Genomic DNA, 14,441 nt, shown 5'->3' with positions numbered 1-14,441 from the left:
GAAAGAGAGGCCCTGAGTGCTTGGTAGTGAGCATGCGGGGATTTGGCCACACCAGGGCCATTCCTCCATCCTAATGGTGTCCCTCCCACACCATCAGCCAGCTGGGTGGCATGCAACCTGCTGCTCCTGGCTCAAGGAGGGGCACCAGTGGGTATAAACTAAATGGCCTCGCATCCTGGGCACGGCTGCGCCCTGGGAGGAACACACCACCCCACTGGAGATCCCTTTTGCTAGTCCTTGGGCTTCGCACAGTCTCTGTGTGGTCTTTCTGTCCTCCAATGCAAACCCCCTCCCGCTGTGGTTTCTACCCAGTGCCTCTGATGCTGTCATCTGAGCTCAGCAGCTTGAGCACATGACCTGTGAAATTCCAACCCAAATTTCTGGGGCACCTCTCCCCACCCCTGCCCTTTCCACCCCACCCCACTCACCGGAGTTTGTCACTCCGCCCAGACAGGTTTGTGAGGCCCAGGAGAGCCTCGTAGTTCTGCAGCCCGTCCCTCTGCGTGTCCAGGAGACCCACAAGGGGCCGCACCACCTCATAGACCTGTGGGGAGGGGTCGCGGATCAGGTGGGGCGAGGGCCACATCTCCCTCCATTCTCTACATTTGTAGGTGGCCAGCCTTAAATTTCCAAAGCACTTTCCTGTGTTGTCGGACCTCATCTGCACAATGATCCTCAGAGGCAGGAATGTTGCCTTTACTTTGCAATATTTCTGAGGAAACAGTCCTGTTTGTCACAGGCACAGCCAGGCCAGGCATCCAGGTGAATCATCACCCGCCCTGAAACAGCACCAGGTCCCTCTCCCAGGTTGGGGTGATGAGAGCAGGAGAGACTCCTCCCTCTGCCCCACCCCACCCATCCCAAATACCCACCCGCTCTCCAGGGAAGGCGATGTCCGGGTTAGAGACAGCCGCGATCTTGGCCAGAGCATGGGCCGCCTTCACCTTGCCCACATCCGTGCCCTCCAAAGCCAGCGGGATCAGGGCCTGCAAGAAGGGGCACAGTCACCTAGGCCACAGATCCAGAGCCCTCTCCCATCTTCCCACCCCAGCTGCTGTCTCTCTGTCCCATCAGAGTTTCACAGAGACTCTGCGACATCATCAGCCCTTGAGCATCATGGAAAACAACTACTCAGCCATAGATGCACTCCCCTGGGTCCCAATCATCAAGGTCTTCAACCCCACTTCTGCCCACCCATCCACAGGTTCCTTCAATTTTTGGAGAAATAATAAATGGATTCCTTACTGTCTAAGCCACACCTAATCATAACAGCAGCCACTTATTGAGCACCTACTGTGAGCTTTGCATGTATTTTATGTAATCCTGGTGACATTCTGAAATGTGAGTGTGTGGGTCCTGCCTCCATTTTACAGAGGAAGAAATTGTGGCTCAGTGAGAGTAAGCATCTGCCCCAGGTTACACAGCAAGACTCAACTCTAGTCTACAGGAAAGTCCACAGTCTCCATCTTTGTACCAGGCTTCCTTCCAATAGCAAGGAAGATAAAGACACTCCAGAGTACATCCATGGCACCAGCCAATCAAGCAGATATTGGTTTGGGGCCATGAGCACAAACAGTGCGAATAACTGAGTTGCCATATTCAAGGAGGTTGGGTTGGGTTAGGGATACAGGATTCTCCAGCCAAGCTAGGGGTACATGAGCACACCCACATAAGTACACATGAACACACACACACACAAACACATGCACAGTCTGTATGCTCCTGTGAAGCAGATCACCTTCTAGGAAAGCAAAGGCTTTATCCTGACCCTTTACCTTGCCACCACCTTGAGCCACAATGGTGCCTCGGTCCTTTGGGTTGTCACAGAGCGCCAGGAACACCCTGCAGGGCCGAGAATAAAGGAGAGCATTTGAACTGCCAGCAGCCTCTCCCATCGCAGACCAGCAGCCAGAGCCCAGGAAGCCCCAGGATGGACAGGGAAAGCCCGGAGAGTGCACCCCGTGTGCTCCTGCCCCACAATGCACGATGAGCCACCTTGGGGAGACGCTGTGATGATGTTAAGTGGCACGGAAGAAAGTGAGGCCAAGCAAGGCTGCAAAGAGCCACCCCATTCCTGTTTATGGGCACTGCCAGGGGCTCCTTGGTGCCCCTCGCCACCCAAGAGGAACTCCACCTCCACGGTCTCCTAATTCCCTTGAGCACGGTTCCCTCCTGGGCCTCCATGCTCTAGAGAAATCTCCTCTGTCCTTGGTGTCTCTGCAGATGCTGTTTCCAGGCCTGCAGCCTTTCCCTCCCCCGCATTAGAGTGGCTCCTTTTCTTCCATCAGGGCTCAGCTGTCACCTCCACCAGGCCTTCCTGGTTGCTGAGCCCTGGCCCACCAGTCTGGCTGCTTGGGTGCCATTGTCCATGTCCCCACCCACGGTGCCTCCCCACAGGGCACCTGTTGCACTGGACCTGAACATGCCCAGTAGTCTGTACTTTGTGCCTTTGATTTCTGGGAACAAGGCAACCAGAATGGATACCTTTTGGACACAAGCTTCCACCTGTCACATCTGCCCCATCATGTCATTTTCATTGTTGGTCCCCTTCAGTCTCTAGGACACCCAGTGGCTCACTCAGTCCCTCATGTAGGCCCCCATCATTTCTATCTCCCCGTCCAGCCTCCTGCCCTCCAGTCCCCTCAGGCCCAGCCCCTGGCCCCCTGCAGTGGCACCTGGCCAGCAGCTCCTTGGTCTGGTCAGTGAGGATGGCACTGTCTGCTTTCACCATGCAGGAGAGAGCGGAGATGACACCTGCCTTGAGGAGCCTCTTCACCCGCATGTCCACAAAGTCCTTCTTGTCCTGGGGGATGGGAGAGTCGGCAATGGAGAAGGGGCCTGGGCACCAGGCAGATCTGTGCTGGAACTTCAGATGGTATGTTTCTGACTTCTTAGGGTAGGCTCACTAATGGCCCTCCCAGATGACCACAGCCCAATCCCTAGAACCTGAGAATGGGTAACCTCACATGTCAAAAGGGACTTTGCCAAGATGATCAAGTGAAGGAACTGGGAAAGGGGAGATAATCCTGGATAATGTAGGTAGGCCCCAAATAATCATGATGTAACCACAGCACAGTAAGCTCAGGGTTAATACTAGGAGGTGTGAAAAGAGAAAAAGTTGGAATAATTCAAGGTCACAACCAAAGAATGTAGGTGGCCTCTAGAAGTTGAAAGAGTCAAGGAATAAGATTCTCCCCTAGAGACTCCAGAAGGAGCCAACCCTGCAGACCCCTGGATGTCAGCCCAGGGGGACAGATGCTCTGACTTCCGGCCTCCAGAGCTGTAAGATAACAGATGTGTTTTTCAGGCCACTGTGTTTGTGGCGAGGTGTTAGAGAAGCAAAAGGAAGTAACGGACTTCTCTAGGTTCCCTTTGCCGAAACAACGACCATCAGGTAAGAACTTCTTCTCTGCTTTGCCCAACCTGCTCCCAGCACAGAGCCTGCGGAGCTGATGCTGTAAGAAAGTCAACGTCAAAGACTCAACTCTCTCTTTCTCAGAGGAGTGAAGTGAAAAGGGGATGACCCCAAGCACTGGATGACACATACAGTGACTTTCTTGCAAAAGGTTGGCTTTCCATTGGGGGACGGGGAGGGGGATATAGACAGGAGTAAATGGGGACAGCAGTTGAAGCTGACAGCCATGGAGTGGGCTTTGCTGGAAACCCAAAGTCAACCCCAGGTTGGTCCTCGGAATGGGGATTGGCGGGGAAGAGACAGTCATCATGTGCCACCTCTAGGCACAGGGGACCTTCATAGCAGCAGAACACGCTGTGCACCCTTGCCTGGGTGAAGTGTACCTGCAACTTTTAAAAACAGTTCAGAGAATGGGAGGCCATGTATTGCAAAATACACAAAGTATCTTGTTCTCAAGTCTTTTATATAAAATAGCATAATATTGTCACATAACCAACCCACATCACACCATATGCTTTTAATTTTTCTTGGTGTGTTATAATTATACAGAACAGTGGGATTCACTGTGACACATTCATACATGCACATGGCATAATTTGGTCAATTTAGTTCCCTAGAACCTTCCCTTTCCCTCCCTTCCTTCTTCCTCCTGGTCCCCTTCTTCCCTAACTAGTCTCCCTTCTATTTTCATGAGATTCCCCCCTCTTTTCCTCCTTTTTTTCTCTCTACTTTCCACAAATGAAAGAAAACATATGACCTTTGACAAAATAAGTTTGGCTTATTTTGCTTAACATAATGCTCTCAAGTTCCATCCATTTTCCTGCAAATGACATGATTTTGTTCTTCTTTATGGCTGAAGAAACTCCTTTACATGTATATACATTTTCTTTATCCATTCATCTGTTGACAGACACCTAGGCTGGGGTCCATAACTTGGCTATTGTGAATTGTGTTGCTGTAAACCTGGGTATGCATGTATCCCAAGAGTATGCTGACTTTAAATTTTTTTGATAAATCCCAAGGAGTGTTATCACTGGGTCATATGGTAGTCCTGTTCTTAGCTTTTTAAGGAACATCATACTGATCTTCACAGTGATTGTGCTAATTTACAATCCCACACACAGGGTGAGTGTTCCTCCCCCCCCAAAAAAAATTATTTTTCCAAAATCAGACAAAATGATTACTACATTCTGATTATAACTATAGGAAGAAAAAAATCCCACTATTATGTATATGTTCATTGTGCCAATAAAAATTTAAATAGAGTTTAATTTTTTAAAAAAAGAAAAAAGATGCACAGAAAAACAACAGTCTCTGGTGGGTAGCACAACATACCTAAATGCCAACAGTGGTCACAGGGACACATTATGAGGAGTGGTTATTTTCTCTATTGCACACTTTCGTTGGTTTTGTAGTGGCACCCCCCTCCTCCACAAAAAAAGAATCTTACCTAAGCTTCTCCAGAAATCTTCACCATAATTGATTTTAAGACTATAAGCAAAAGAGTGTCTACAAAAAAGTTCAATGTAGTTAAACTTCCTAATTTCCTGTTGCTCTATTTTACTTGGTGACTGGCCAGGAAGAAATCGGCACTCCACATGCTGGACGTCCCTTTACTAGTTTTTCACAAACATGTATCCAGTATAGTAGTTTGTAGAAATGTGTTTGCAAAGTGTGATTTAAAAAAAAAAAAAAGACAAATTCTTTATCAAGGCCTCTGGCCTTGAGCTGGGCTTCACAGAGTTGTCTACATTTTTGAAATAAGAGAAGTTACCAATTGGGCTCCATGGTAACAGCTGGCAGGGGGAGGGAAGAAAGGGGAGAAGAAGCTCTCCCCTTCTCAGGTGTTGTCGTTGAAGGGTTAACTTGCCCAGAACAGGAAAGAAAAAGCTGCTTTTATGTGAACTTATGCAGTCTGTGAACTTCTGAGCCCCTCCCCTTCCATTCTGGGTATAAAATTCTACAACTACTTGAACTTGGGGTTCAGGGAATTAATTGATTACAGCAAAAGCTGTGCCCTCTGAACCTGGCTGCAGCCAAATAAAACTGTTTCCTGCTATCTTCCTACGACAGTCTTGCAACCTAGGATTATCATTTTGATCATTTTAAAAATCTAAATTATTTTATTGGCTGGGAATATTTTTTCATATGTACTTATATGCAAATAACATGTAAATCATTTTCTTGTATTAGGCTCCCAAGGAGATTTGTGACACCTGGGCTCATGCTGACCCCCCATTCCTCCTCTCAATATTCATCAACACCCATCCCCAAATCCAGATATCCCAGAAAATCAAATCCTTATAAGTCTTGGTAGTATGATATAAATCTGTCTCATATCTATGAAATCAACAACATAAAATCAATCCCCAGGACCTTCCCTTGCCCTCCCCTCCTCCTTCCTCGTGGCCCCCTTCCTCTCCTTACTGGTCTCTCTCCTATTTTCATGAGATCCCACCTACTTTCCCCCTTTTATTCCCTCTCTAGATTCCACATATGAAAACCATGTTCATCAGGGCTCTGTGTCAAATTAAACTCTAAAACTTGTTTTTTCTCCCAAGACAGAAAACAAAGGAAAAGCATGAGCGCCATCTGCTGGACAAACTTACCATTATCATCCTCAGTTGATCAGTATTTTATCCCCAGTCCTCCCAAACACAGTCCACACAGCTGCCTGCACCCCAGGGTTTTCCCATTCCACCTGTTTGGGAGGTCTGGAGACACAGTCCCCCTCCAGGGGCATCCTGTACCCACCTTGGGGTGCTCTTCAGGCACGTGCTGCTTGGAGAACTTGGCCAGCTGCACCAGCTCGGGGATGACCTCCTTGACATCATAGCTGTTGGTGCAGTTCACCAGGGTGGTGGCCACCGAGTACAGAATGGTCTTGTCACTGGTCTTTAGACACCGGGTTAGGGGGAAAGGCAGAAAGGAACTTTGGAACCGGACTCTGCTTCCAAGACAGCTCCCTGACATGGCGGGCAAATTGGTTTGGAAGGAGTGTGGCTGGTGGGGCTCTGCTTGGAGAAGTACAGGTGGCACAGGAGGGGAACCGGCTCTGCTCTTAGAGGGTGGCAGAAGTGCTCCTGAACCCCAGCAGCACCACAACAGTAGGCCAGTGGCTTCTCACCCAGCACCTTGCTTGGTGCCTTTCAAAAGCCCAGCGCACTCACATCCCACTACCTGGAGTGGGCACTTGGGTGGGAGCTGGAGTTCTGCTCTGGCTCTACTGGAAATCCTTCCCGCACTTCCAGAGGGAGTGAAGCACTGCCCCAAGTCCCTCGGGACCTCCTCACTCATGGCCATGGGCAAACATGCCATCTTCCGGTTAATACTCCCTCTGCCAGGAAGGCACGTGGATTCACTTTCAGCCAGGTAAGATGAGAGCCAGAAAGAGGGAAATGGCCAACCAGATTACAGGAGGGCTGGAGGGCCCTGAATCCGGTAGGCCCTGAATCCGGTTGGAGGTCAGGGCCACACTTGCCTTTGCCAGCTCAAACATGGCCTGCAGAGCCGGGATGTCCTGGACGAAGTCGTCCTTCACATCAGCATCCAGGGTGAGGTAGGCCAGGCCCTCCACCGCCCAGCGTCGGGTGCGGGTGTCTATGGCTGCATTGCACAGCCACCTGGAAGTGGGGAGCAAGAGCTGCTGGGGAAGGTGACAGGCTCCAGTAAAGAGTGAAGCGACCTCAGGGTGGTGGAGAGCAGGTGAGGGACCTTTCACCACCCACCAGAGTGCAGCCCAGAGGGCCCTACACAGAAGCCCATGAGGAGGGGCTGGAAATGACCCTCTTACTTGCGACATTGCTTGGCCAGCTTCTCTGTGGACCCTTCAGCAAACTGCCTGAGACCATAGTCTGTGCCCCCTGCAGAGCCGAGCTTGCAGAGGCCCTGTGGAGGGGCAGACACATTCGGGATCAGGGACATGGTTTGGGGACAGGCCTTGCTCTAATAAGTCGCTGTGGCCAGAAAACCTCACAGGTAGTTTGAAAAATCCACATGAGAGGATGGTAACCATGTGCAACTGCAGTGGGCAGCCTAGTTAGGGCACAAAAAACTGCAGGAAAGTCATGTCATATGAGGGACCAATTCAAATGTGTGAAATTTAACCCAAGGAAAATTAAACTCTTGTAGGAAAAAAAAAATCTTCCATATAAAGAAATTCACTACATCAGAGGCAAAGATCAGTTTTTAAAAAAATTATGTGAATAAAATACTGCATCAATGACTCCAATCGTTGGGGTAATTGTTCACAAGATAAAGAAGAAATCCATGGAAGTAATTTCAGTAAAATGAAAATGGAAGAAAGAAAACAGGCTTAACTGCCACACACATGCTGGTTAAAGAAACTGGCTTTTTAGAGTTCATTCTGAAAATGTTTTCTGGAAAAAACTCAGGAGGAAAACATGGCCAGGGTTAAATGCAGGGCCCACCATTCTGAATCTCTGTCCCCATGTCACTCTGCTCTGCAGGGGCCCATAGGGGTGTGGTGTCTCCTCTAGAATGGAGAGCACCCCCATTCTTCCTGGGGTGCTCGGTGCTCAGCACGGTGGCTGGTCCTGGGCAGGTGGTGCCCAGCCTACTCACCACCAGCGTTCGGATCTTGATCTTCTCATTCTTGGTGGTCTTGTAGATGCTTTTGAGCAATGACACACCATTGGTGATGATGAAGGTGGCGCGGCTGAGCTTGGTGGAGGCGTGGATGAGGGCCTCCACGGCCACCAGCTGGTCAGCCTCGCGCTCTGAGCCACACAGTGCCACCATCATCTCCATAACGCCTTTCATTCCCAGTAGCTGATTGCCCAGGTCAAAGGGCCCCTGAAGGATCCCAGACACGGTCTGAATGGCATTCACATTCTTGTCCATGTCCTGGGGGTCAAACTTGCCCCTAAAACAGAGAGTGAGGATTGTCAAGATAACAGGTCCAAGAGGATGGAAAGAGTGAGATGTGGAGGCAGAAAGATTTGGATTGGCATCCTGATTCTACCACTCATATGCTGTGTGACATTGGGCAATTTGCAGAACCTCTCGAGCTTCCGATTCTTGATCTGTAAACTGAGGATAGCAGTGGTTGTACTAAGGAAGCTGCACTGGGTAGAGGGAGGCATCAGGCTGCAATGCAGTCACCACAAAGCCTCAGCCGGGGAAGACTCTGGGGTTGGGACAACCAGTAAAATGATTTTAACCTGGCGTGAGGGACAAGTCAGCAGATGCTGGCTGCCCTGGGAAGGGTGAGACAGTCCTCAGCTGAGGCAGGTCCTACAGACAAGCAAAAGCTGTGGCCTCCAGCCCAGAGTCCACAGCACAGCACAGCATCTGGAGGGACAGATGGCACCCACGGCCACAGGGGGCAGAGGACCTAGCAAGGTGCCCGTGCACTGGGCGGCTTGGCATCACATCTCAGCCCCTTCCTCTGTCAAGTGAGGGGGTGGAACTCAACTTGGGATCTCATGGGGGGCTCTGGAGTGAGCGGGAAAAGCTGAAGCTCTATAGGAAAAGCCAAGGTCACTGTGAGGAGCTCTAGGAGAACCAAAGTCGGGGGTCAGCAGAAGCCATAGGAGAGAGCAGGGGCTGGCAGATCCAGGGGCAGAGAAGCATTTTTGTATTTTAAAGGGTTTTTTAGAAAAATAAATAGGGCTGAGGTTGTGGCTCAGAGATAGAGCACTCACCTAGCAAGCAAGCGTGAGGCACTGGGTTCAATCCTCAGCACCATGTAAAAATAAAATTAAAATAGTGTCCACCTATAATTAAAGAATGAATATTAAAAAAATAGATAATCCAGGCATGGGGGTGAGTGCCTATAATCCCAGCTGCTTGGGAGGCTGAGGCAGAAAGTTCAAGACCAGCCTCAGCGATTTAGCTGTATGGAAATAAATAAAAAAGAAATGAAACGGGCTGGAAATATATAGACTAATGGTAGAGCCCCGCCCCCTGGGTTTCATCTCCAGTACTGCAAAAATAATCATAGTAATAATAATATTTTTAAAATAATTAAAAAGAGAAATATATGTCTGTTCTTCTCCGGCCATTTACAGAAGCAGTTTGCAGACCCTGGGAAGAGAGAAAGGAGAAGCGCAGTAAAGGCAGCGTCTTCGCCACCTGAGCCTCACCTGGCTCAGTCCTGGCTTCCTGACCACACCCCCATGACTGAGCCATAGGTGTGTCCCAGAAATCTGAGCAGTCTACCAGGAAAATCACTGCAACAGTCCAAAGGTCACATGGCAGTAGGAGGAGAAGGGAGAGGACACATAAGGACAGACGGAGACCCAGACAGAGCATCTGAGATGAGGGAGCAGCAGGGAGAAGACCCAGCACACTCGACTTCAGAGGGCCTGACCCTGCCTCGTCTCTAAAGCCGCCCATTCTTAAAGTCTCCTCAGAGCCGGTCTTCCACCTGACAGCCCATGGGTGTTCCTCCCAACCACAGGAGACTGAGGTGGATTTAAAATATGCCCAGTGTTTTGTTGTTTTCAGTGCTGAGGATTGAACCCAAGGCCTCATGCATGCTAGGTAGGCCGCCCTACCATGGAGCCACGTCCCCAGCCCATGTCCAGAAATATACTGACACCCCTCCCTTCCAAAGGTGGAATGTAATTCTCTTCCCTTAACCCATCTTGTGGCATTATCCCAGACATAGAATACCTATGAAAACTTTAAGATAGTATATAATACCATTATGCAATATATAATATTAATATTATAATGTCACAATTATGATATTTATTAATATAATCTAGATATAAGCTGTAGATAGTGATTTCCACCTATTTTAATTCACCTGTATCAATTTTGTGGCGAGATCTGCAGAATCGACAACCTGGGACTGAATCTGGGTCAAGGCCAGATTGAGCACTTGCTCCTAATGACTAGAACGTTCGAGTGATGGTGTGCGTCTGCTGAAGCTGGTGTGTGAGAGACACTGCTCTCCTCCCTGCTCTACCCTGGATCATCACTCAGGGAAGCAGCTGCCACGGTGAGAACTCTTCTGCAGCTTGTGGAGAAGTCCACATGGGGAGGAAGTGAGGCCTCCCACCAATAGGCAGCACCAGCATGCCAATCAGGTGAGTGCGCCATCTTGGAAGTCCAGTCAAGCCTTTGGATGGCTGCAGCCCAGGCCAACATACGATTGTAACTTCAAGAGAGACCCTGAGCCAGAACACCCCCACACACACAGGAGACTCACGTGATATACTCCTCACAGATCTTTCGGAAATGATCCCGCTCTGGATCACATCGCAGGTCATCGTATAGCTTGTTAATGAGGATGGAGGCCAGCATGCGGGTGTTGTCGGTCAGGGGCAGGCAGGAGGGCAGATCTGGAACCTGCCCCACTACCTTCAGAATCTTCCTCAGGCCTGCAGGGGGACAGGGGCAAGAGTGAGATTCCTGCTGGGCTCTGTCCTCAGGAACACACCCCTGACTAAGCAATGTCCTGTCTCTGGCTTCACTCCAACCCTGTCTTTAGACAGGAGAGCCTAGGGCATTGGAGTGGGGACAAGAGACCCAGGTCCTCCACCTGGCTCTGCCCCTACCTTGAGTGATCTACCATTCTCTGTGGGCCTCCATTTTCACCTTTTCAAAATCATGATGAGTTGATCTCAGAGGACTCTACCAGTGCTAACATTCTGTGAGTAGACATGCAGTCTTCCTCGCATACTATTTTATCTTCTCTTTTCTCTAGGCCACAGTTTCTAAAATTGTGAAAATGGACATAATACTACCTACCTTATAGAGCTTGAGGACTCAATAAGAAAATAATAAGTAGAAATAGCCTGGTGCCCATCTGAAACATAATTGTCACTCAATAAAGTCCATTATGAATTTAGGCAATAATAAATATATTTCTTATTATTATCATCTTTGGGTGGTTTTTTTTTTTTGTACCAGGGATTGATCTTAAAAGTACTCAATCACTGAGCCACATCCCCAGCCCTATTTTGTATTTTATTTTGTATTTTATTTACTCACTGAGTTGCTTAGCACCTCACTGTTGCTGAAGCTGGCTTGGAACTCGTGACACCCCTGTCTCAGCCTCCCAAGCTGCTGGAAATACAGGTGTGCATCACTGTGCCCACTGGGTAGAGATTCTTAAGTGACTTCCTCCATCAGACTAGTTTAATAGTCACGTAGTTGTGGAATAAGTGAAGGATTAAATGTGTACCATTTAGGTCCTGCCTTCAGAGCAGTATGGAAAGAACATACAACACTAAAGGAAGATATGATACTGGATGGTTACACCACGGATCGGACAGTTAGCTTCAAGAAGACTTGCAAGTTAGTTTGAGCATCTGCTGTATGCCAAAGTGTACCTGATTTTATCCTAACTGTAACCTCCTGGTTAGGAATCATTATTCCCATCTTTCAGAGCAGAAAGTCAAGAGAATCCAAGGCAGTCGCCCAAAATCAAGGAGCTGGCAAGAGACAGAGAGAGGACACTCTCCCTGCGATCTCTGATGTCAAACAGTATCCCCGCCTTTAACCAATAGGCTATGCTGCCTCTGGGACAACAAACAGCTTGATCCCAGGGTCAGGCTTCAGAGGTGGCTGGGAGTTGGCCAGCCCTTGGGTGGTACATGAATGTGGAAAGAACACACAGGGTAAATATGGGAAGTATGAAACTCTGAGTGTTAAGAAGGAATTTAAACGCTTAGCTGCAATTTTGTGCTCTGTGTATTTTATCTCTTTAAGGAAAACTTCAGTTTCATCCCCATTACTCCTCTTGGCTCTTCACATCTGATGTGAGCTGGGTGTTCTGCAGTTCAACTTGGACACTCTCTACCTGGGGTTAACACTGACCCAGAGGCTGAGGGCTCAGGCCTACGATCTGCCTCCACTTCAGATGCTGTTCCGGGTTTCCCACAACTTACTTCTGTGCAAACTGGCTACAAATAATGTCTCCTACAGTCTCCTCCCTAAGTTCTAAAACTTACTAGAAGAGCTCACAGAAATCAGGAAAATAATTTGCCTACTATATTTTCAGTTTTATTATGAAAGCTGCAATCAGGAAGAGCCAGATGGAAGACACACACAGGGGGAGGTCTGGGGAAGGGGTATGGCACCCCCCCAGCCCTCTCCAGGGGCACTATCCTCCCAGCACCTCCAAGTCTTCGCCAAGCCGGAATCTCTCAGAACCCTTCAGTTAGAGCCTTTTATATGGAGACTCCATGATGTAGACATGATCAATCAAGACACTGGCCATCAGTGATTAACTCCACCTCTGGCCCTCTCCCCTCACCTTGAAGAGGTCAGAGGTGGGATAGGGGTTGAGGAATGGGACAGAAAGTCCCAAGCCTCTAATCACACAGTTGGCTCCCCTGGCAACCTGTGCTCCTTGTCCTGAGTCTATCCAGATCTCAAGCCACTAGCCATCTCATTAGCACAAGAGGACACTTATCACTTTGAAGATTCTAACTGGTTTAGGAAACAGGTGCAGATGCCTGTTTATTTATAACATATATTTATTATGTCACAACCAAACTCAAAAAAAAAAAGTGCTTGGCAGGACTGAAAGGGGCCCAAAGAAGCAACCCAACCTGGCTCCCAAAGACACCTGCTCCACTTCCCGTCACCTCCCCAATCTCATCTCCTGGCTTCCATCCTGCCTGGGCCTTGAGCACCTCATTCCCCTTCTATTAGAACCCCAAACACCTCCTTGACAGTCTTCACCCCTCCCCTGGCCAAGAGCTCACTTCAGGTTTGATCTAAGGGAAGCTTTGCTCCGCCCCAGTTGGCATTACACATGGAGCTCAACGCTGCAGCTTTGAATTAGGGTATCAGAATTTTTAAATCCACTGTATTGTAACCTGAATGCTATTCATTCTGGTGCTCTTCAATAAAAGAACAGAATTAAAAAACATTGCTCCCCACCTTGCCCCACCCTACAAACCATGTGGTTGACCCTAGATCCCAGTGCAGAGAGAAGTGACTGCTGATGTCCCACTTAAATATATGCAGAGAAGACCAGAACTGGGGGAAAACAGCATAGAGGGCCAGCCTCAAGCACTACAGCGACTTGTGATCTGTAAGGTCTAAGCAATTGCATGTGCTCTTCACTGAGATCTATGAAAATCAAACGAGACAAGTGTAATATTGAAAGATAAATTTCACCCCCAGAGAGGTTGACTTGAACCTTTTAGAACCAGGCCTACTCTCTAGGTCATAAAACCCGTGAGAGAATGAGAGCAGATTAGAAAGCCACAGGTATGATTCCTGAGCAATTAAAGAAGCCGGTTAAGGGGAGAAGTGAACCTGGATCTGATGAATTTAGTCACCATCTGCTAGAAAACCTCTCCTGCTTTCTGCTCCATGCCAGGTGCTCTGGTGTTTACCCAAAAGGCCATGTGAGCCCCAGACCCTCCCATCTCCTCACCATTGTCCACCACATAGATGGTGCGAGAGTTGTCATGAATGGCGAGGTCCTTCCTGGGAACATTCTTATTGAGCAGGTTCAGCGCCTGGTCCCTGCCCTGACCAGACACCTTCTTACTGACCAGCATGTCAAGCAGGTGACTGGTGATCTGCTTCAGGTCCTTCTTGGTGTCTGAGGAACAAGAGGATAGAGGTCAATAGCAAGGAGTAGAATGTCTCAGATCGTATCAGGAATGGTAGAAGCTTCTAGAAGGACTCTGGGGATATTAAATCCACTGCTTTCTGGATGTGTGAATGTCCCAGGAGACTATAATGTTGTCTATATCACCCCCAAAAAATATAAAGAAATCCCTCGTCAACACCCCCAGGGTTCTTAGCCACTCTGAACATTGTTTTCCACAACAGCCCTTAAGTAGCTCAGGTTCTTAGAGAGTTCTTCACTTCCTGGCAATGACTGGCAGAGATCCAGGGGCACCGTATATAGTTGTTAATAGAGTGATTTAATAAAATGCTTTCTAGAAAGGAAATTTATAGTCCTTACAGGCGTTGGACTCCCCCCTCCCAGACTCAGATGTCCTGGGAGCCTGAATTCCAGCTTCGGCCTGTGATGCCAGGACTTCCCTGCCCACTGTGGACGTTAAAAGGCAAATGCGGAGCCAGG

General features: G+C 48.7%; 1 protein-coding gene across 4 annotated transcripts in view; it reads right to left on the bottom strand.

Annotated features, from left to right (window-relative positions):
* Unc45b (unc-45 myosin chaperone B) overlaps positions 1-14,441 on the bottom strand; it is a 44,267-nt gene that overhangs the window by 21,991 nt on the left and 7,835 nt on the right. For all 4 annotated transcript variants that reach the window (XM_077800751.1, XM_077800750.1, XM_077800747.1 and 1 more), the window contains exons 8-17: positions 13,782-13,952; positions 10,596-10,767; positions 8,000-8,300; positions 7,209-7,303; positions 6,897-7,038; positions 6,170-6,310; positions 2,676-2,803; positions 1,776-1,842; positions 873-986; positions 429-544 (exon numbers count right to left, since the gene is read on the bottom strand). In XM_077800751.1, coding sequence (XP_077656877.1) covers positions 429-544; positions 873-986; positions 1,776-1,842; positions 2,676-2,803; positions 6,170-6,310; positions 6,897-7,038; positions 7,209-7,303; positions 8,000-8,300; positions 10,596-10,767; positions 13,782-13,952 — 1,447 coding nt within the window. The remainder of the gene's footprint in view (positions 1-428; positions 545-872; positions 987-1,775; positions 1,843-2,675; positions 2,804-6,169; positions 6,311-6,896; positions 7,039-7,208; positions 7,304-7,999; positions 8,301-10,595; positions 10,768-13,781; positions 13,953-14,441) is intronic.

Source organism: Urocitellus parryii, chromosome 7 (assembly GCF_045843805.1).
Source record: "Urocitellus parryii isolate mUroPar1 chromosome 7, mUroPar1.hap1, whole genome shotgun sequence".
Lineage (NCBI taxonomy): Eukaryota > Metazoa > Chordata > Mammalia > Rodentia > Sciuridae > Urocitellus > Urocitellus parryii.
Note: the sequence above shows the minus strand (reverse complement) of the source record. Positions and strands in the feature narration are given on the sequence as shown.